The 23,904-nt window shown below is 40.2% G+C and overlaps 1 protein-coding gene across 1 annotated transcript in view; it reads left to right on the top strand.

The window, feature by feature from the left end:
- Positions 1–23,904, top strand: part of ITGA8 (integrin subunit alpha 8) — a 173,703-nt gene that overhangs the window by 60,348 nt on the left and 89,451 nt on the right. Inside the window, exons 14-16 of the mRNA XM_084620269.1 lie at positions 9,733–9,778; positions 12,627–12,734; positions 23,493–23,548. Coding sequence (XP_084476395.1) covers positions 9,733–9,778; positions 12,627–12,734; positions 23,493–23,548 — 210 coding nt within the window. The remainder of the gene's footprint in view (positions 1–9,732; positions 9,779–12,626; positions 12,735–23,492; positions 23,549–23,904) is intronic.

Raw genomic sequence — 23,904 nt, 5'->3', positions numbered from 1 at the left:
CCTAAGCATCCTCCCTTCCTGTAGCTTCCTACTTCTCTTATAGGGGAATCACCTGATCTCTGCTCAGATGTGCCTGTTTCATAACTAGGTTTTTAGTCCTTACTGGGGCAAGCCATCCTGTTACTCTTTACTCCACTCCAAACCTTTTATGTGCTGTAAAGGAGCTGGCGCAATGGAGCAGGGGTGAGAATCGCACCTTAGATCTGCTCTCTGAACTGTGGTTTATTTCATTTCTTTTTCTTAAACAGAGTAATTCAGCTTTGACAGACGCAAGAGAAATCCATAAATGTGTTCAATGGAAAATAAATGTTTTCCTTTGTTGATCCCTGTTGAGTGCTCAGGATCAGTGGTTGTCTAGGTAATTGTACATCCAGCTGGTTCATCTACAAGGCTAGCTCTACACTGCACACTGCTTTCGGTGGTGTTTAGCGTACGTGTCGCTACATGTCACAGTGAAAAGCAGGCTGTGTCCACACTGTGGTGCGTAGCTACAGGTGGCAGTGAAAGCTTGTGGTGGGGGCAGATAGTGGGGGAAAGCTTCAGCAGCTCCCTGCTGCCAGAGCCGTTCACTGTGGTGAGGAAAGACTCTGGTAGGGGGGAGGCAGCTGGAAATGGCTCAGCCTTTCCCAGCTGCCTCCTCCCTGCCAGAACTTTTGCCTGCAGGAGGGAAAGGCTCCGGCAACTGGAACCTACCAGAGTCTTTCCTCACTCTCTGCCCCCCTCCCCCCTGCAACCTCCCGACTCCCGCACTGCCAGAGTCTTTCCCTGAGGCTGGTAGCTGGTGGAGTCTTTCCTCGCTGCCCCTGCTGTGCCGGAGGCCTTTCCCTGTGGTGGGGGAGAACTCCAGCAGAAGGGAGCTGGCAAAACCTTTCCCTGCAACCTCCCAGCTGCTGGAGCCTTTCCCTGCTGAGAGAGTCTTTCCCTGCAGTGGGGAAAGGGTCCAGCAGCAAGGAGGCAATGGGATACTACACTGCTTAAAATAGTTGTGTGGGAGGCACAGCTTGAGCGAGTAGAGAGCAGACAGGCTAGGTACTTACATAAATACCCGAACCCTTCAGGTATATCTGAACTCTCATCTCCTAAACTGTGCCTCACTGTCTACACTGCTATTTATACGCCTGCTAGAGGGAGCATGCAGGTACTACACTACATGCCTCTGAAAGTGGTGTGTCGTGTAGACGTAGCCTTGTAGAACTCATGCATTTTCAATCTGTATGGTTTCTGTCTTCACACCATGGCATATGTTGAGTCACTTGCTGCCTGATTATAGCTGAGCAAATGGTTTATCATGAATAACTGATTCAGCCTGTTTTCTGCCAGTGGCATTTCCTCAAGCAGATTGTGGCGTCTTCAAATTTATTTGTCATCCAGAACTATTTAAACAATTTTTTAACAAAGTAGATTGATGCAGAGCATCTGTGTGTGTTTATTGCTTGGATAAATTACAATATTTGAACACGTGTATAAGTAATCCTCATTAATCTAGGTTGTCCTTTTGAAGTCAGGGGCCTTTTCTACTCAGATTTACCCCAGTTTTATACTGGTATAGTTCTGTTGGGCCTGATTATTCCTTCTAGCTAAGCTCTGGTTGGGTCAGCTTTCCTTATTCTGGGTGCAGTTATTAAGTTAAAGATTGATTTATATATAGTATAAATGATGTCTCTAGAAACATTTAACAAAATGTTATCACAAGGCTGTGATAATCAGGCAAAATTGTCTCTAAAATTCAATAATCCAGTCTAATCTTATTAAAGATTGAGTCTTTAACAGTGCCATCTGCTAAATGCATTAACTTGAACAGCAGGAAGGAAAGCCTCAAGTTTCTTTCTTAAAAGCTGGGATTTTTCATGATATAAAATTTGTTGAACATAACAGGCAGTGTGCCAATAGTATCACAGCATTGTAGTCTAGTAATGATTATATTCTGAAGTCAGGAGAGTTACAGAAGACAAAAAATAAAACCTTGCATCAGCTCTGATGATAGCTGTACAGTGTGTGAGTGAGAACGGGGAAGGGATTCTGCAACCAAATGGAGCAAACTAAAGCAGATAATGGGCTTGTATCATATTGGTGATTGATTTTAATCACTTGAAAATGCAACCATTTCCTGAACATCCTCATTTTATAGCGAATCAAATGGTGGTATATATTTTAATTTACAGATACACTTTTTTCCAAAATGCTCTGGGAGATTTCATGAACATCACAATATCATGCGTTCAGTGGTGCTCAGGGGAAATATATTTATCCCAGTCAATAACAGGACTCATTTAAGTGGTAAACATTAAAAATACTCAAGAAGTGGATAGTTATAGGGTTGAATGAATAGAAACGGTGCCTCAGGAAGTTAGGGAAGGGGGTTAATTCAGACCCCAGGGGAGAGTGGAATTAGACCAGCCAGACGCAGTTGCTGATATTAAGGGGCTTGCTGTCAGAAGAGCTGAGAGGAGAAAGAAAGTTCCCCCTGAAAGAACTATTCAGGACCTTGTGAGTGACTGGGTCAGAAGAAAGTGCTGTTTTTGCAGACAAAGGTTATTTCTGGCTATAGGCTGAGTTTTTCACTGGTGGTTGCCTGGAACAGATCATCCTCTGATCTGTCTTATGGTCATTACTGTAGTAGTAAGCTTTTTAAGGGACCTTTTACTTTGGACTTTTGGGACTGAAGGGAACTGGCTGATGGAAATTTAGATCATGGAACCCCAAAAGAGGGAAATAAATCTACCTTACAAACCTCAGGCTCCTTGGGCTTCTTAAAGGGATGGGATCAATTGAGTGAAACAGCAAAGATAAATATCCACAAGGCATAATGATATACAATTTTATACACTACATACTTCAGATATACAATTTTTTTCCATTTTAATAACATTTCCATTTATACCAGACCTTTACTCTCAGGGGGTCCCAAAGACTTCCCAATTGCAATGCATATTGTGTCATTAAAAGGCAGATTCTTTTACTAATAGAATATACAGATATATTTCTTAAACTGTTGGTAAAATATTCAGAAAGGGTTAGGAACTGGTAGAGCCTAAAAGTAAACATTTTTATTCTCTGTATCCTGATATGTAGTACCATGATGAGAGATGGCTTAACCTTTGGTTAGCTCACTCCTGAGTGTCTCATGAGCAGAGTGTAGGCCATTCTGTACAATTTTTCAGAACTGGCAATTGCTAATTTTTGGCTACTAACCCCCAAGGCAAGAGATGAGACTCCAGGCCATAACTTAGGGTTTCTGGATAGACTCAAGGAAAAGGGGATTCTCTAAGCACGTCACTTGCTGCCTGGTTGTGTTGTATGGCAAAGTCCCTTTTCAAAGTTGCTTTGGGCTGGATCTTGCATGGGGAGGAAGGAGATATTACTAGAGGGTGACTGCCTGCTTAGCTTGAATCAATCTAAACATCACTCAGGGAGGCTGGAGATGGAGAAGAGCAGCCTCATTGTCTGCTTTTTCCAGAACTTTACTGCTATGCTTATTTCCATAGCAGGGATGAAGGCTCACTCAGCTGATATTTCTATACTGGCGCTGGAGGTGTAATTTCCAGCTCCAGGAGACATACCTAGCTCCGATTGTCGCAGGGTGTGCCTGCAGGGTGCCGGCACAAAAGGGAAAGAAAGGTAGAAAAGGTGTGCCTGATCCAGTGTGGAGCTGCAGGCACTCCTTGCCTCATTTTCCCCTCTTTCAGGGCCCCTTAAGGACTCCTCCAGTCCAAAGGGTGTGAGACAAAATTCCCCTGCTGGGTTCTACTTTATTAAATGCAAATAAACTTGAAATAAAGTCTCTCAGACTCACAGAATTGCACAGCCCTTCTCTTTGGGCTGTGTGATTCTCAGTTCTGGCCTTTCTGGCCTATAATCTCTCCCTTTGGCTCAGGGTTGCACAGCCTTCCTCATTGCGGCCTGTGGTCTGAGGGAGCTTCCCTCTCTGTGAGCACCTCCCTGCACCTGAGCCCTGATGGCCTTTTATCAGACTGAGGTGCTCATTATTCAATTAATTACCTGCTTAGATAGGCTCATTCCCCTTATATTAGCTTGTAACTTTCCATGGGGCCCACGCTCTCCTTAAAGGGGCCAGCAACCCTGTGATACCACTAAAACTAGAAGTGTAGCCATGGTGGCACCAGGAGTGGGACAGGCTAGCTGTCCCAAGTACAATCCCATCTGAGATTCTAGGTGTGCCCTTGGGATATCTTGCCCCTTCCGCTGCAGCTCCGTGTCTATTTTTAGCATGCTAGCTCAGTTGGAAATTACACCTTCCAGCTCCAGTGTAGACATAGCCAGCACCACTGCACAAGCCATGCCAAATTTCCATCCTCAGCATACATCCTTTCAGATCTGGCACATCGATGGGGAAAGGGATGCTGGTGGAGGTGTCAGCTCACCTTCCCGAGCCTAATGTGCCTTTCTCTGCCACGGGTGGTTGCTACTTATGTAGCTGTTGATCATCATGTCCAATAGGTCAGCGGATGGACTTTCCCTTCTCTTTACCATGTAAGGTCTTGCAGAATTAAGCCCTTTATTTGCAGCAAAATGAAAATCAGTCATGGAGATAACTAGAGTGGTTTAATTTCCGCAGTACTCTTTGAATTATTCATCTGCATCTTTACCTAATTTCATGTAGGGAGAGTTTATCTCAGGACTAAGCTCTGTGAATCCCTCCAGTTTGGGTTTCATTCATCTAAACTGAAGGGTTCTGTTGTGTTAATTTAGATGCAATATATAGACTCCAGGAGTCAAAGGTCACTGGGTCATAACCCAGTCACAGTCCAACATTAAACAATTTTAAACAAGGTTTGGGATTTTTCTATACAGAGACCTCAGAGTGCTTAGTACCATGGCAAACACATCATTAAAAGTCCTTTTAACTTTTTATTGAAAATACAGAAAAGAAGGAAAAACAATTAAAGCATTTGAAATGTAAAGTATTGAATAGGGCTTTCATTTTAACAACATCCCTTGTTCCCTTTCCCTTTAGCTGGAAAGAGTTTCTGAAAGGAAAAAAACCCTTGTCTGACAATCTTTTAGATAGCATCAAAGATGGTAATGGCTATCCTTTTGGGGACAAGAGCAGAAGTTAGTTGAGATGGCCTGGAACTATCATTGTAGCTGTTGTTAAAGTCTGATCCTGTTACTTAGAAGACAAAACGCAAAAGGGAAAGAAAGGTAGAAAATGGAGCTTCTGTCTCTGGTGTTGACTTTCACTTGCAACCTCACTGCTGGAGAAACACATGGTCTTATCAGCCACTCTGAGACCTGGCAAACTTGTACCAGCATCAGGCTGGTTAGGGCATTGCTTTTAGTTGCCTCTTTCTGGTCACAGGCTCACAACAGCATTGCAAAATATGCAGTCTTGGACATCTAAGACAGACTCTTATGAAACAGAAGGCAAAAGGAGAGAGACAGAAAAGAAAATTTAAAAGGTTGGAGAAGAAAAGGACATAAATGGCAGAGGAGAGGGCTGGTGAAGTCTCACATCTGAGGTGGTGGCTGAGATTTATCTTAAGCCATTTGAGGTGTCAGTGCCATCTGAAGCCCTCTCTCTGGCCCGGTCTGGTCAGGACATGTCTCAGTATTAGGACAAAGGTGGTCTGGGATCCCAAGAGATAATGGGGGTTGCAGCTATGATGTTAAAGCTCACTGCAGACAGCTGCTGCTTCTGCTAATTTCCTCCCAAAGTCTTTTCTTTCTAAGAACCTAGAAAGGGAGTGTTGGGTGGAATAGGCCATCCTCTCATTATTTTGTCCACCAATAGGCCTAACTTCCGACACACCTAACTTCTGTTCTCTGCATCTCTTGTTTACCAGTCATAAACTTAACATAGTCCTTGAGTGGTATCAGTAAAACCCTTTCTGTTTAAATTAGTTCAGCCTTTCTGTCTCCTCCTTACATCGTAAACAACAGGTCATTGTGACAATTCATGAATTTACACTCATTTTCTACAGCTGAGCTTACAATTAGGGTAAATTTGTAAGCCCAGTTATCACAACAGTTCTCAGTGGAAACATCCCTTGAAATTTCTTGTTTCCTGAGTTATGGCACAATGGGGTTCTAGGGCATTTCAGTCCTATGGATCACTCAGCCTGGCAGGGCCATTTTCTGCCAAGGGAAAAGGCAGACAGGACATTTTGGGCCCAAAAGGAAGGGGAAATGGTAAGTTTTGAACGGGCAATTTGCTGAATTCCCTTCTTAATCCAAAAAGAAAAGGAGTACTTGTGGCACCTTAGAGACTAACCAGTTTATTTGAGCATAAGCTTTCGTGAGCTACAGCTCACTTCATCGGATGCTTATGCTTATGCTCAAATAAATTGGTTAGTCTCTAAGGAGCCACAAGTACTCCTTTTCTTTTTGTGAATACAGACTAACACGGCTGTTACTCTGAAACCTTCTTAATCCAACTATTATGGGTATTCAGCAAATATTGATAAAGCTGGGGAGGATTTTAATGTAACCTTGCGGGTTACATTTAGATACCTTGGGAGAATACTCCCCTCATAAACCACCTGATCTGTATCTATGGGAGGGAGACCCCATGTTGCATTTGTAAATAGATGTACGTTTCTCAGGTGGAGCCCAGTGTTAAGCATCCTTTGCTCCCAATGGGCATGCCTCTGCTCCAACTAATTTAAATGGGAGCAGTCCCTGGGGAACTGAGACCATTCAGTACTTTGTGAGAGGAATGCAGCACCTTACAGGATGGGAACAGATATTTGTCAATGATCATTTCTTCTCTTCAGACCTATGTCTAACTCCCATTCTCATCTGTGGGCATTACTCAGGGGTTTGCAGTGGATTTCAGTTTTGGAAGTTGGAATTAAAGTGGAAACAGTCTAATAGCTATTTCTTATTAGTGATTCATAGATGATCTTTTTAAATTAGGGTCATAGCGACTTGCCTTTGTGAAAAAAGAAAACAAACCCTAACTAATGAAATAGATGCAGTCTTATGTTCCAGCTTGCAAGTGTTTTTCTTCAGGCTTCATTTGGAAGAGATCCTGACAGTTAGTTAAGATTACTTTTTTGCTGTGGAAATTCCAATTGCCTTGTCAAACATTTGTTTTTCAGCTAATAACCTTTGCATCAGTGACATTTCATATGTAGCAATAAAAAAGCAAGTAATGAAGACAACTTCCATCTATTTTTAGGAGAAGAAAGTTGCCAAACTTCAGATAATTTGGACGTCTTGCACGTATGTTTCACAGAAATGATTAATGGCTTTTCCTTTACACAACACACAATAAACTTACAAACTACTGCTCATAAATGACTCTGACATTATGCATGTTCAGAACTATTACTTCGCTAATGAAGGGTTTGGCCTAACTCCCATCAGTGTCAAAAAAAGCTCTTTCCATTTAGTGCTGTAGGAGTTGGATTGGGCCCTAAATGACAGTGAAACAGAGTACAATGAGACTAATGAATTATAATAAACTGACCACAGTTGTAGTTGAATTCTGGATGGACCTTTCAGTAAATTATTCTGTGTGAATGTACAGTGACATCATCTTTATTATCCTTATTTTAGATTTTATATATCACCATTAACACAATCAGACCTTTTAATGTTTGCTTATTCAGTCTAATTCCTCTGTTCCCAATTAATACTCATGCTCTTTCAAGTTCTTTGGGAGGTCATGTTGGGGTAGATTCTCCCCTGCAGCTGAGCTCAGCTTGATGTAGGGTGTGAGTGGCTGCTCAATGAATGAATTGCAGCTCCCAAATCAGCACAATCCAGAGCCATAGATACAGCTCCAAATGGGGGGCCTCTTTGCCTTGCCCCCATAGCATGGCCCCACTCCTTTGCTACACCTCTTGCCCTGGTTGAGTTGGTAGATGCTGGAGCCCTCACACTAGCAGTCTGCTGGGCTTCTGGGGGGTCTACCACCACTCATTTTTGGCAAGAATGGGCCTCATCCTTCTCTAGACCACCATTCCCTGTCTTCCAGTAGGCTGTGGAGGAGTGTAGCCCCTACTTACCTGTGCAGAGGATTTGACATGTGTGGTCCCCTTTCAACTTCACCCTAGCAAAGCCTTGAAGAGATTGAGGTACAGAGGCCCTCCACACATAGATTCCTATGTTGAGGTTGAGGTGGTGTTGGTGCGGCTCTCCAGAACAGTGGGTCTTAGAGTTAACACTCCATTATGATGAGTGGAGCAATTCACTCCTCTCAGAGGCATTGTTTCAGAGTATGCCTACACTTAAACTGCTACAGCTGCTGTGCTGCAGCTGAACCATTGTAGCGCGTCAGTGTTGACATTAACTACCACATTGGCATATGTAGTCCATCTCTTCGAGAGGTGGTAGCTAGGTTCACAAAAGAATTCTTCCATTGACCTAGCACTGTCTAAAACAGGGTTAGGTCGGTATAGCTATATCTCTCAGGTTTGTGGATTTTTCACACCCCTAGAAGACAGCCATGCTGATGTAAGTTTTTGGTGTAGACCAGTCCTCAGACTCAGCAGATTCAGGCAGATATCTGTCACCACTTCAAGCTTTTCTTTGCAGCCATGAAGGCTTGAGGCATCTTTCTTATATGGAAGCTCAGATTCTGAAATCAGCTGCTGTAATTTAAACCACAGCTTTAAAGCCTGCAAGGATATATGATAGGTTTAATGGAACCCCTATTTTACTTGTCTTTTTTCTATCTGTTTGTGACATAGCATGATGTTTCTTTTCCCACATGTCTTCTTGAGAAATATCTTATTAAATCCATTTGGATTATTGTGAGACTCAGGGAACCCAGCTGAGTGGAAAATCTTAGGAGAGTTTTTGTCACATGAGCTGTTGTCTTGCGACACCTCACCTCACAACATCTTAACCAAGGAGGTACACTTCTCTTCAGGTTCTACTTGCCCAGGCTTCGAGTCCATTGAGAGTTGTCTGAGAGAGCCATTATCACAAAGGGAGCTCCTAAGTGCCGCAAGGGGAGAAACCGCTCACACATTCTCACTGGGATGGCCCCTCATAGAAGTGTGCTCTCCAGTGAAGCCACTGGAGTTCCAGCATTGTAAATCCAGTTTAAGGAGAATCAGCCCAATAGTGCCTGGCAGGGATATGTTACTCAACAGAGAATCTGTAGGTTGGTTTACACACTGTGTGTGCACTGGGTTAACTAAATTAATTTAACAAATTTAAATTACATTAAAATAATTTTCTAGCGTGTGCCACTGCTGGGTCTCTTAAAGGCACAGATCTCCCATGCAAATTAAACAAATATATGGTTATAATTTAAACTATAAAATTTACCTCTCTCTCTAGATAGATATTAAAGTATGGTAATACCTAAATTAACAAAAATACAATTCATCTAATAAATCAGGATGGGATCAGAGGTCATCAGGAAAAAATGATTTAAACTACATTACTTTAAACTGGTATGAGATTGTCCACCCAAAAAGTTGCACCTGTTTGCCACTCATTCGTGTGACAGACAGGTAATGGTTTGGAGTAAAACATTTGGATTTTTAAAGAAATAGTTGTTTCCCTTCCAAGACAAGCTAGAAGGAGATTGTGGCATGGATGACTCTGTGTTATGTAGGCTGAGAGTGAACTAATATGCTACCATGGCAAAAATGTGAAATATTTTTCCTCACTATGTTCTTGTAGAATGACCCGGAAAGTATGAGTTAGCTCATTTGTTTTATGTTACTGTGTTTTGAATATGAATAAATTAGGCTGCAAAATTGTGCTGGAGGGTAGTAAGTTGTTCTTATAAAATTATTTTGTTTTTTCCAGATTTAATAGTAGGTGCATTTGGAGCTGGAAAAGTAGCTGTTTACAGGTATGTGATAAATTTTATGGAAGTTTTGTTTTACAGCTCAAGCAGGAGATCTGCGAGCAATCTTATTTCACATTTTTGTTACTTTATACTGTATGTAAATAAATGATAGATTATAGTGTATTCTTAGCAGCAAATGCTATAGTGCTATAAGTCCCTCTTCTCATATGCTCATCATTCTTAGAAAAATTCTCCATTTTGGTTGAAAGTGCCTATCTCAGTCTATCTACAAACCAGTGTTTTGATCAAATCCTCCTACCAACTTTAAGTTAGGCAAGGCAAGAAAAATGACACTTTTCTCATTTAAAAATTGTAACCACACTTTTTCGAAATGAGCTGAGTCCCAAATAATTGAAAATGAAAGCTTTATTGTTGCAGGTAAATAGTCCTTAATGAGGGAGAATTAAAAAAGCGATGTGACTGAAGAGTTACTTCCTACCGTGGCGTAATAGCACCTACTAATAATTTTAGATTTTCATGTAGCCTTGTCCGCTTAGTGACACTAGGGTGTGAACTACCTGACAAGCACAAGGACTTCTACTTTCAGACTGCTGTCAAGACCATTTCTATGAGGGAGAATGTATTATTTTAATGAAGCATATAACAAAATAGCTCCCTCTTTATTAAACGTGCCTAAAATACAAAGTCAGGAGTAAAATCACAGTGGCTAATGAATTACACAGCCCATAATTTTAGTCTCCAATGTTTTTGCTGCATACTATAGTTTTCTGCAAATCCAAAGGTTTTATTCAAAATACATAAATTATAGCTCTCAGAAACTTAAGACAAAATCTGCTGCTGTTCTGTTAATCGAGCTGTACAGAAACCTGTGCCCATCCAAAACTGAGCCGTCCTGAGCATAAATACTGCAACAGTGCTGCCAAACTGCTCGGCTTCTTGTAGCCTTCTGTTTTTCCCAACCCTACACACCTGCAATGACAGGGCATGATCTTACCCTAAGGTTACAAATGTATGGACAAGCAAAAGTAAAGAAATGAAAGGGTAACAAAAACTCACATTGGTGGCATTAGCTCAATTTGCACATTACAGCAATATGTACAGTGGACTGATGGTCCATTTCCCTGAACCTCATGGAGTCAGTGTATAAAGTACTACCATGCTGATCCAGTATTGTTTTGCAACCACTTTGCAGTGGCATAAATGACCGCACAAGATGCAGGGTAATGGAGAATCAGAATTGATATGTATAGATCTACATTTCATTTTGCAACCCAAAAGGGGGTTTGTGCCATTTGGCATGTTAATATTATGAGCACCTCATCTTTTTTTCATTTCCTGACTTTTGTGTTTTAATGTGAAATTGGTATTGTTGGACAAACATGGCTATGTGCATTTAATAATACAAACTGAAGCTTGTTTGAGAAATTGTTTTCCCTGCTGTACAAAAATGCAAGAAATCCTTTCATTTTTGAGGCCCCAACTGATGTTACAATGAAAAATTAACACTAGAACATGAATTGTAGATTAAAACTTTAAGGGTAGTGATTTATTTTTTATCAGATTCCTGTAAGTTAATGTACAATAAAATCATACCCTGTGAACATGTAATTTAGAACTTTCTCTATTTCCAACCCTGTTATAAACTACTCTAAATTACTGGGTAGCTAATTAATAACCAGCCGTTACTCACAGGTGCACACAGCAGCCATATATATCCACCTTCAGCTGCTTCTTCTCTTAACATTATTCTGTCAGTTAGGTTGCAGCCTATGGCTGATTTAAATATTTCCTAAGAACTTCTGTTTAAGCCAAATCACATCCCCTTTTCAGAGAGAATCAAACACAATTACAGAAGACAGCAAATCTGAAGATGCCCCTTTTTTGAATCATGACAGAAAGATGACAGGTTGTAAAACAACTACTGAAAGGCTGCTGTCAGCTGCACAAATGTGGAGCCTAGTCCAGGTTTCAGAGCCTTCAGGGCAGAATTTGACCCTGTGTGAGCATTTTGACATGGCTGGCGGGGGGACAGTGCTTGCTTAACGGAACTTGTTGTACATATCTGGCTTTTGCACAATCATGCATCTGTGTCTATGTCTACTGTAAATTCAGGTTCCTGTTTTAGTGATTTGTCCTGGTAGTTTGTAATTTTTGTGAAGAATTATCAAAATGACCAAATCTATGGAAAAAGAGAGGTTACACTATCTGCCAAATAGAATCTTCAATTTCTTCAGGAAAGTGAATAGCAACAACAAAACTCCCATCCACCTGAGGGACCCTATTTATAATAAAAAAATTGGAAAATGTCCAGCGGAGGGCAACAAAAATGATTAGGGGACTGGAACACACGACTTATGAGGAGAGGCTGAGGGAACTGGGATTGCTTAGTCTGCGGAAGAGAAGAATGAGGGGGGATTTGATAGCTGCTTTCAACTACCTGAAAGGGGGTTCCAAAGAGGATGGATCTAGACTGTTCTCAGTGGTAGCAGATGACAGAAGAAGGAGTAATGGTCTCAAGTTGCAGTGGGGGAGGTTTAGGTTGGATATTAGGAAAAACTTTTTCACTAGGAGGGTGGTGAAGCACTGGAATGCTTTACCTAGGGAGGTGATGGAATCTCCTTCCTTTGAAGTTTTAAGGTCAGGCTTGACAAAGCCCTGGCTGGGATGATTTAGTTGGGGATTGGTCCTGCTTTGAGTAGGGGGTTGGAATAGATGAGCTCCTGAGGTCCCTTCCAACCCTGATATTCTATGATTCTATTTACAGCTGTCTTTAAGATAATTGTATTATTAAAAGGTTAAATGTTCCGTCTGCAGTCTTAGACCTCTCTTAATTTGAATAGCCACTTATTCCTGCTGCGTGTGTTGACGTGTTTCTCTCCCCCAAATGTAGAGCAAGGCCTGTTGTGACAGTCGATGCTCAGCTCATGCTGCACCCAATGATTGTAAATCCTGACAATAAAACTTGTCAGCTTCCTGACTCTATGATTATGGTTGCCTGGTAAGTCAGCGATAAGACAAGAAATCTTTCTCTTCTTGCTCCAGACATCTTTCTAGTGTTTGTGCAGGTGCTCAAATGCTGCAGTAATGTGTGTGGTATTAGAACCCAACCGACATAGAGTAGAATCAAATTATTTTCCCTTGCTTCATAAACATTTGAAGTGTAGTAGCCAGAAGCCCAATCCTGAGAGGTGCTGAGCATCATCATATCCCATGGTAGTTGAGGATGCGCAGCATCTCATAGGATCATGCCCTAAATTCAAATGTGGTGTCTGAGTGGGTGGAACAGACCAGATTGGATGGAAAATATCCTATTACAAAAGTGAACCCATTTCCCTGTTTGGTAAGGATGCAGTTGTTCACTGAGGATGTATAAGTTATTACACTGATGCTACATCCCCGGTACTCTATTGACTTAATGTGCTGCCATTTTGTTTCACCCCATATTTTGTATGAGGAAGGAGAATGCTCATCCATTTAAGGAAGGGACAGAATGCCTTGTTTTGCACTCCTATAACCAGTTCCATAGGAAGTTGTATCCAGCTCTTCTTGGCCAGTTTGAGTCTTGCTTTCACGCAGTCTTTCAAGGTAGCGGAGTGTAGTAAAAGGAAATAAAACAGAAGAAAGAGAGGAAGCTCTCAAAAAAGGCTTATTTATTCAACCCAAACAGTGAATACTTAAAGACTGGCATTATTCCATGTTAGCATTTTAGAAACATTCGCCATCAATGTGGGAGATGTATTGTTCCTTCATTGTTCACATGTATCATGTTCTTTCATTTATTCATCATAAGGTGAATAATACCCCAAACACAAAGAAACACAGCACACTTTTGTTATAAACATTGAGCTATAGAATATATATTCTTTTAAAAAAATAGATTTAATGGATCCTTTTTGAAAAGGTTCACCATTTATTAATATATGTTTCTACATTGTCTTAAAAGCAGTAAGATAAAGTAACCTCCTACCAGCAGATGGAGACAGAGCTAGACTAGAGCTGGTTGGAACATTCTTCTGTCAGAAATTCCTGATTTGTTGAAAGTAAAACATTTTGCAGAAATGCTGCCTTCTGTAAAAATTCATTTAGAAAGAAAATTTGCTAAAAGACATTTCAAAAAGTTTTGACCTTTTCAGAATGTAACATTTCAATTTGCCATTTTGAAATTTTATATACATAACAAAATTGAAATAAAACATTTCAGCTAACCAAAATTATTTATTTATGTATTTATTCGTTTTTGAATTTCTGTCTGTGAGAAATTTCTAATTTTTGTATTCATTCTGGAACAGAAGAAATTTTGAAACTGTGAATTCCCCCAAAATAAAAATTTGGGTCCTGCACAACTCTTCAGGAAACATTAAAATATTTCTGTCATGGGTCACATTCCAAATGCAATATATTATTGGGAGAGGAGAATGTACTATGAGGATAAAGTTATTCGTTTAATACTTATTCTTTGTATTGGAATAATCTGAAAGATGTTTTTGGTTTATATCTACAAGAGTTTTACATATAATTCAAGTGTCTTAGTAGAAGGATGATTACATTTCTGGCTATTATATTATAATCTACAGTTCCCTAAAGGTTCAGCTCCTACTATACAAAGTAAATTAATTCAGTCTCCCAAAATGATTGAAGAGCAGCTGTTGATTTTCCATGCTGTAATTTTTCTCTCTCGTTGATATAACCTTGTATTGTACATATGAAAACAATTAGTAGGGAAACTCCAATAGGCAAATAATTCCTCCATCCCATGGGATAGATTTCTGTATCTCTTAGCCAGCTGTGTAACTTATGTGAAATGCCTGTTGACTGACATTTCAAAATTAGAAGAATGAAAGAAAACCATCCTACCAGAAAAGTTTCAGGAAGTCTAAGAAGATTTGGATTACTGTATGCTTTCCAGTATTAGGAAAATATTGTTTTAGCCATCATCTAAGATTATAAAACTAAAGCATAGGGCAAAATGCCATAAACACATACAATTTCTTTTTTATACTCTCTGCAAAATTCTTTGGGCTTTATCCTGATCTTTTAGACTTATGCATGTACTACTTTACTAGTATGGTATCTGTGTTACTTAGTTAGAAGGGCATCTACTGAAGCCGAGGAAAATATTCCTAACAAAATTCTCTTCATTCAAAAATTGAGTTAAGAAAATCATCACGAATTTGCTGCAACTTTCTGAAATTCAAAACTATTCAACCAAATGTCCCATGGAAGCTTTTCACTATCTAGATGTTTGTGAAAAATCAAAGAGCCAGTTCCTGTAATTAAAAAAAAAAATCACACTTTCGAATTTTCGAAAGGCTGTTAGAATAGTAGTCCGCAAACACAAGACTGGGGGCCAGGGACACCCGCGTTCTGTTCTTACCTGTGCCTCTTCTATTGCACTTATCACCATAGGTGCAGGAACTAGGAGAGCAGCACCGGCCAGCCCGGCCCTGGGGTCTCAGTTGCCGCCATGCACCCAGGGCTCTGTTACCACCCCACATGCCCGGGGTCCTGGCTGCTGCCCCGTGCTTGGGGCTTTGCTCCCGGCCTCACCTCTGGGGGGTGGGGGAGGGATGGTCAGGGGAAAGGGGACTGGCTTTTAGCACCCTCACTATTAAAAATGTTCGAGTGCCACTGCTTATCACAGTGAAATCTGAGCACCTATTGGCCTGATTGCTGTTTTACACTTTAATCACAGTTTACAAATGGTATTTAGTTAGCCCTCACAACGTTTGTATGAAGTAGGCAAATAGTACTATTCCCATTTTAGCAATGAGGGAACTGAAGTTCAGAGAAGTTAACTGACCTGCCTAAGGCTATACAGCAAAAAGGTATCAGAATCAGGGTTAGAACTTACGGCCTAAATTTATGACTGTTGATTTGAATATCTCCATTTTGGGGGACTAATCTGAGACATTTTGGAGAGTCTAATTTTCAGAAGTGCTGACTATTCACCCTCTGATCTACCAAACTATGGTGATCCCTCACACAAGCATTTTACCATTTCTAAGCCTCCACTTCCCACTCTGTAAAATAGGGTGATGTTCTTTGCCAAAGAAAAAATTGCAACTTTGTAAGTAAAATTTAGCATTATCTAATCCACTGTTGAAATGGTTTATTGAAAATTTTCAGTAAACCAGGTTTTCAGTAAATGAAAAATGTCTATAAAACTTTTAAGAAAAAATAAATTAAAAATAGTGACAATTTTTGGAGGAAAAAAACAGAGTGGGTCAGTTTTGAACCTTGCAAAATGGAAACATCTCTGACATTTTTCAGGGGAGTTGTTTTGGGGGAGAGGGAGTTGTTAATCTTTGATCATTTCTAGTGCCAAGTACTTGCTACTCCCATCAGTTCAAATGATATGATCAGTATCCCAGAAAGTGTGGATTTAGGCATTTGAAAACTTTGTTTGGAGTGACTTGAATGCATATTTCTGAGGATTAGACATGGGGTAATGATTTTTACCATGGCAACCTGAAATTATAATAAATACTGGAGCTTCTAAAGGCAACTTAAAATGATGAATTTGAGGAGTTACATTTTCCACTCAGAAATTGCTGACTGTTATGTGTTTGAGTGAATGGCTCACCAAAATAGAGGGGTATCTGCCTCTACTGCTCAGCTGTAGATGTTTGTGGAGTAGTTGGCAAGGATTCATCTGTGAGCAGAATAGGAGTCTATAGTATCAAATCTTTAACCACATTTCCCTTTGTGTTGAATGAATTATCAATAATAGTAAATAAGTTGTATTAGGAACTGACAATCATTTCTGTTTATCATATTGATATGTCCCCAATCAAATTCTTTATGCATTACATATCTCCACATCTACAAACCAGAATCAAAATTTTCTGTTACAAACTTCAGTTCAGGAGAGATGGATGAAAAGTGGAATTTTCCTTCCAGGGAAAAGTCTGATATTTTGAGACAAAAAAAATGTTCCACAATTTCAAAAATTTCCATAAGACAAAAATTCCAAAAAAGTTCCAGTCAGGACCATTGAATAATTTTGCTCTGATTTTTATATGATCTATAACCTTATAAGCATGATCTAGTCCATGCATTTTACTTAGGCTAAGATACTAAGAATAGAACTGTTTTAATTAGCATTTTGGTATAATTTTAAGGTTAGTAACATTTTGTAGATTAATCAAAGACCCGATTCTGTTGTCGTAAACACAGCAAATCATAATGCATTTCATATGACAGATCAGTTGCTCAGCTCTTAAGTAAAAGCCAAGGCTCATTCTTTCCTTCCATAGAGAACCAAGCCAAGAGACAAACATTTATATGAAAGACTTGAAATTTTGCAGTTCTGCCAGTACACTGCATCCTCCCCTCTGAGAGGCAAGGCTGGCAAGACCACGGTGTAGGCACAGGTGGAGTCCTCCAAAACCCATATTGATCAGAGAAAATGTAGTTTAATCAAAATCAACATGTTTGATGGGAACTTTATTGTTTTATTTAGATAATGTCAATTCATTTTGTTTTGCCTTTATAGTCTGTTACAATATTAAATGTAATAAATTACAATCAATATATTTAAGTGAATATTTAATAGACTATAAAAGTCCACATGAATCTAAATGGTAGTTAAAACATTTCAATACTATCACAATAGAGCAAGAAAGTCAGAACTATTTCTTTTGACCTTTTCCCAAGGAAAATTTTGTCAAAATTGACACATTCCTACAAAACATGTCTATTTCAAGGAAATTCCATCTCTCAGCAGAAAACTATTCTGTCAAAAAAAAATTCTACAGTCCAGCCTTTACACACTGTGGAATGTGTAACCTACATCACTCCTTGTTTTTGACAGACCAAGCTTTGAGTCTCCAGGGTCCATAAGGTGGTGATTTGTGACTTTATACATCTCTCCTAGGGAAGGATAACGGGTAGGCATTAATTGAGTCAGAAGGCCAAACCAATGTATTTTAAATCATATTTACAGATATTCACAAAGTCAAAGATTTAGCTGGCACAAAAGATATATATATATATACTATATATAAACTATATATACAAAGATTCACTAGATTTTGTTTATGCCTAAATTCAAGGCAGAAAACTTATAAGAAGATAATTAGAGAGATGCAACTGCTTGTATTATATCTCGCTATCACTTTTTTTGTAATATTCAGTTGTGTTAGAATTAAAATACACTGATCTGGGTTTTTACATCAGATCGAAGGGTATAGATGTATTTCAAGCAAACTGTTCTGTTGTTTTAAGGTTTGGAGGAAAAACCTTGTTTGTCTGTTCAATCATGGGCTTCATTTTGTAGCCACCAGAGTAGCTCTCATGGTGGTAGCAATGATAGACACTATAGGGAAGACAAGATTCTAGTCTTCTTACTCCACGTCATCCAAGACTGTTGATACAGACAAGGCCATACAGTCAAAGGACAAAGATGCCATTTCCAAGTTGTTTCTTATCTACAGCAGTTCTCTTCCTTTAATTGTTCAAAATTGTCCTGCTTGTTGAGTAATCACCATACCAACTTGCATTTGCAAGAAGTTTGAAAGTTGAACTCAGTCTATTTTACCACAGAGCTTTAAATCAACTTTCCAGATCTCAGAAACCCTTCTGACTCCAGTCCTGCTTAACTGCTCTAACTCTCTCGGCCTTACTTATTATAAAATCTGTTATTTTTAGCTTTTCCCACTTCTTACAAGCATAGAGTGCCTCATAGTACAAACAAACCCATTTAAACATCACAAGATCTCCCTTAAACTTGATGCTACTTTCAAAATAGTTAACTTACCACCAATCTAATAGTGTTTATGACTAAACTGTGTGATCTCTTTAGAAATATTTCTGCACTAAATATTCCCAGTGTCAAATTTTGTGCAATTTAGGATTTCACCATTGTTACTGTGCTGCGCACCAGGATGGCACAGGGGACACAAGTTGGATTATCCTGTTTCTAAAGCACAGCTCACTGGGACTTGAGCTAAAGGAGTTCACATTAGCTGTGTTAGCATTTCAAGGGCCTATGATGTGCAGTTCCAATTCCAACCAGAAGTGGGCAGTAGTACATATACACAGTACCCAGTTTTTCACACTATCATGCAAAGTAAATACTAATGTAGTTTAAATTAATGATCAAAAATATCACTTGGATTTGACAAGATACTAAAAGACAAATCCTCTGCTGGTGTAAAACATCATAGCACCATTGAAATCAATGGAACTGTGAGGATTCCCATCAGCAGAGGATCTGATCCTAAGAGATGAGTTTTTCATTCTCTTGATTTTTACACTGTATAATTAAATATAGTAAACTCCACTTAGAGTTTGTATTGCCAAACTCTGTTGTGTCACCCATATCCTGTATACATACTGCTAAGTGCCTTTTCAGAAGGATAGAGTGGCATTTTCATGTAGCCACTAGATCTGGTCAAACATTTTCCTCCAAGTTTCATTGATTATAAATGACTTTTGAGAGAAAAATTTATAATTTCAGGAAAAATTAACATCATTTGAAATTTTCTGATTTTTCAACAAAATTATTTTAAATGAAAATTTTCACTTGGGGGGAATAGACAGGTGGAAAAACGAAAACAAAACTGACAAAATTCTCATTTAGAATCCATTGAATTTGGTTTGTTTTTTCAGAAACCGCTGCAAAAAATTTCAAACGAAACAGAAATTTTTCATTTTGTTTCAAAATTTTAAGGGATAATAACTCCTGTTTTCAACCAACCCTAGTAGCGACATCTTCTGCCTCCTGGATCAGTGCGGTGTTGGTGCAATCCATGTGACAGGGAGCAGGGCCAAGGTGGAAGAGTTTGGGGGACAGGCTCTAAACAGGGCATATTCTCTTCTTAGAGAGGCAGTATTTTACCCTATAAAATGTATAAAGACTACTGCTGCTTAGGGTTGCCAGGCATCCGGTTTTTGACTGGAATGCTTGGTCGAAGCACGGCTGACTGGGCCGTTAAAAGTCTGGTTGGCGGGGCAGCAAGGCTAAAGCAGGCTCCCTGCCTGCCCTGGCTCCACACAGCTCCTGGAAATGGCCAGCGTGTCCCTGTGGCCCCTAGGCACAGGGGTGATCAGGGAAGCTCCAGCGGCTGCCCGAGCGCCAGCTCTGCTGCTCCCATTGGCCGGGAACAGCGGCCAATGGGAGCTGTAGGGGCAGTGCCTGTGGGAGCTGCACAGAGCCAGGGCAGTCAAGGAGCCTGCCTTAGCCCTGCTGCGCTGCTCACCGGAAGCTGCCTGAGATAAGCGCCACCTGGCTGAAGCCCCAACCCACACTGCAACTGCCTGCCTCAAGTCAAACCCCCTACTGCACTCTAACTCCCTCCCAGAGCCTGCACCCCCTACTGCACCCCAACCCCCTGCCCAGCCCTGAGACCCATCCCGCACCCTAGCTCCCTCCCAGAGCCCACACCCCAACCTCCTGCCCCAGCCCTAAGCCCCCTCCCACACCCAAACTCCCTCGTGGACCTGCACCCCAGCTCTGAGTCCACTCCCACACTCCATACCCCTTGACCCCAGCCCGGAGCCCCCTCCTGCACCCAAACCTCTCATCCCTGGCCCCACTCCAGAGCCCACACTTGCAGCCAGAACCCTCACCCCTCCTGCACCCCAACCCTCTGCCCCAGCCCAGTGAAAGTAAGTGAGGGTAGGGGAGAGCAAGTGACGGAGGGAGGGGGGATGGAGTGAGTAGGGACGAAGCCTCAGAGAAGGGTCGGGTGTTTCATTTTGTGCGATTAGAAATTTGGCTCTAAAGAGAGTTGACTCTAAAGAGAGTAACATCCTCTCCACATGTTTCCAAGACAAGGCATCTGGGGCAGGAAGCCATGGGCCAATGAGGCAATGTTGTTGGTTATGTTGTCTCAGCTGTGGGGAGCCCAGAAGTGGAGGGGATCTTTGAATTCAGTCAGAGACTTCTGGGGCCTCCTGAATATGCTGTGGATCTCTGCTCAGTAGGGGTGCTGGAGGACCCAAAAACTGCCTACTCCATAGTCTTATTGGCCCTACCTCTCAGAGGGGAGGATGCAGTGGACTGACAGATCTGCAGAAGCTCTTCTATGTAAACATTCACCTCCTGGACCTATTCTTCCTGGAAGGGAAGGATGAGCCATGAATTTTATATAAGGGCCAACTAACTGAGCCCAGTCATATGAAGTGCATGATGATCTGCTGTGTTTATGAAAGCAGAGTAGGATCTTGGACTAAACTGCAATGTTCCTAACCTATTTTTAACATATCGTATTTCTCAACTGTTCAAAATGTATTAAAATTGTATTGTTTCAATAATGACTTTTTAATTCAAACTACAAACAGCATAATGTATTTTTAAGTAGTTTTATATAAGTCCTGCTTTCAACATAAGCATTATACAAATTTTCTAATCTTAAAGGGACACCTTAATCTTAAATTTCACTTCATCTGAGTGAAACGCATCACTTTGAGTGCCTTGTTGTGCTGTCCCTGGGTCAGCCAAGGAAGGGGATTTTGACTTGTGAAGGGGTTTCTGCTGCAGGGCAAGAGTACAGTGTGACGGGTTTATACCCAGCATGCTGTCTGACACAGTAGCATAGCTACACCACCAGGGGCATTGAGAGGACAGAGTCAAGATTCTGCCTGCTCCTTACAGCTCCCACCCACCTGAGTGGGGAGGGGCTAACTGCTCCACAAAGTCTGATTCCCCTCTCATGCAGTTACCTGTTATGTAGATAGCTGCCACAGGGGTATAAGAGGGCACTTTGTACCTCCTTACTTTCCTACACGGGTGCCCTAGCTGTGCCACAATTTGGCCTATAAAGGCTGATGACTAAATTCTTTGCATATCAGTTCAGCAAAGTATATGTTCTCCATTTAATGCCCACTCTACACTGGCCCATATATTTAGAAATGGTCAATTATTTCATCTCTAATTGGTAATTCTAGGAGAAGTGTAAATTGGCCCAAATTTGCAGTTTTTCAGGGGAATTGGAATCAACACTTCTAATAGCCTCTGGAGCCTATGGTGAAGTCTTGCTTAATGGTATGAAGGAAATTGTTTGCCCTGAAGGAAGATGTTGAGTAAGGTCATGTGAGTTATATGAATCCCAGATGTGGCACATTTTTATTATACTTGTCAGAGGAAGCTGATACACAGTTACAATATGATTAGAGGTTATTTTAGAGGTAACATTACTAGTTTTGAGCTGACTACATGACTATGTTGGTACATACCATAACATTAGCATAGTATTTAAAAGCAATGACCAGTTCAGGAGTGTTTGGATTTTATCTAACGTTGTCATTGTCTGACATGAAATGTGCCAATTTTATAGTTCCAATGCTGACCGGGCTCTGTGTAGACTGACTATAATAGTCTCTAAGAATCATTAGTAACTAGGGAGATTTGCAAGTTTTAATATCCCACCCTGCAACCCTTACTCAAATGAGTATTCCCATGGCTGATTACGGGTGGGAGTATGGGTTTGCAGAATTGGGACTTTAGTATGTAGTGTCAAGTACTAGACATCAAGAACATGTTACTAAAGATGGGTTTCCAGTAGTGTCTATTAGCAGGAAGTCAAGCCTTTCTAATAGTATTAACCTTGTTATAATGGTTTAACAGACCATCAGTGGTTATTTGTGAAAGCTTTTGAATGTCATGTCATTAAACGTTTATATTTTGTATTGTGTAATAAAACATCTCTTTGTAAAATGAAACCTTTCCACAACCATTACTAAATTTTATGGTTTCAGAGTAGCAGCCGTGTTAGTCTGTATTCGCAAAAAGAAAAGGAGTACTTGTGGCACCTTGGAGACTAACAAATTTATTTGAGCATAAGCTTTCGTGAGCTACAGCTGAATGCATCCGATGAAGTGAGCTGTAGCTCACGAAAGCTTATGCTCAAATAAATTTGTTAGTCTCCAAGGTGCCACAAGTCCTCCTTTTCTTTTTGTAAATTTTATGGTTTCACCTTTACATATGTTGATTCGACAAAAATAATGGGTTTATTAAGGAAAATACATGCACTAGAATTTGTTAAAATAAAGTGCAGTCAATCTCTATCATTAGAGAAGGTCTTCTCTTTTAATTTTCCAGTATAAGTAAGGATCAGTGACATGACATGTAGAGAAAAGAAAGTGGGCAGTTTTAAATATATAACTTAGGTGGCCATGTGTTGAAGTTTGTGCCATATGTTTATCTTTAATGGCATGGATGTTGCTGGCTGTGATGCTGAGAACAGAGTTTGCCATGAGATTTGAAAAACGCACACCAGAAATAAAGCAATTAGCATACAGCTTCAATGTATTTATGTAATAAATAACAAACCCCGAACAATTAATTTGTGACCTTTTACTTTAGGGCTTGATCTCATCGGCAACTCCAGCAAAGTTTTAAATTGAAATGGAAAACTCTTTGGCCTGATCTCTAATTTCTTGTGCACTAAAAAAGTTCTCTTTACGTATCTGGGTGAATTCCTGGCTCCACTGAAGTACACGGGAGTTCTAGTCCTTGACTTCAGTGGAATCAGGATTTCATCCTTTGGCTTTTTTGGTGAGCAAAGAATACAGGCTTGTGAGCTGTGTACATGTACAGATACTTTTTTTTAATTCCATCGTAAGAAACTAAAGGACTGTGTGTAGGCTGCTTGATGCAGAGCTAGTGAGACAGATTGCTGAATTGGTTCAGGGCAGCAAATGCTCTGTAACAACCTTTAAGAAGGGGGAAAGGCAGACTGAGAAACAATGGAATCAGTGATTCAGTACAAAGCTCTAGCTGTTAATTATTTTTCTTTGTTGCTTTTTATAGTTTTACTGTAAGAGTCTGTGTGGCTTTTGAAGGTCAAAGTATTTCAGATAAGATAGGTAAGAAAGTTTTATATACCTATGAATTATTTAAGGCTCATTGATTTAAGTTGGATATTTTGACTGCATTCAAAGAATACAGCATTGAGTCCTTTATAAATTAAGAAAATACTGTCTGTTTTTGTTTTGTTTATTTAAACTGAGCAAGTTGCCAAAATAAAAGTAAGACTATTTTGTAATGCTCTTAAAAGAAAGAATCTTAGGAAATAGAAATAGAAATTGTGTACAGTACATGTTGACTGTGAAAATAAAGTTACAGAGATTAACTCAAATTATACATATTCTGCACTTTGGATCAATGCCTAGTGTGCTGTAATCTAGCAACCCATTTTGAAATGTAGGCTTTTATTTTTACT

The sequence above is a fragment of the Lepidochelys olivacea genome, assembly GCF_965140295.1.
Source record: "Lepidochelys olivacea isolate rLepOli2 genome assembly, chromosome: 2".
Classification (NCBI taxonomy): domain Eukaryota; kingdom Metazoa; phylum Chordata; order Testudines; family Cheloniidae; genus Lepidochelys; species Lepidochelys olivacea.
This window is presented reverse-complemented; position numbering and strand designations above follow the sequence as displayed.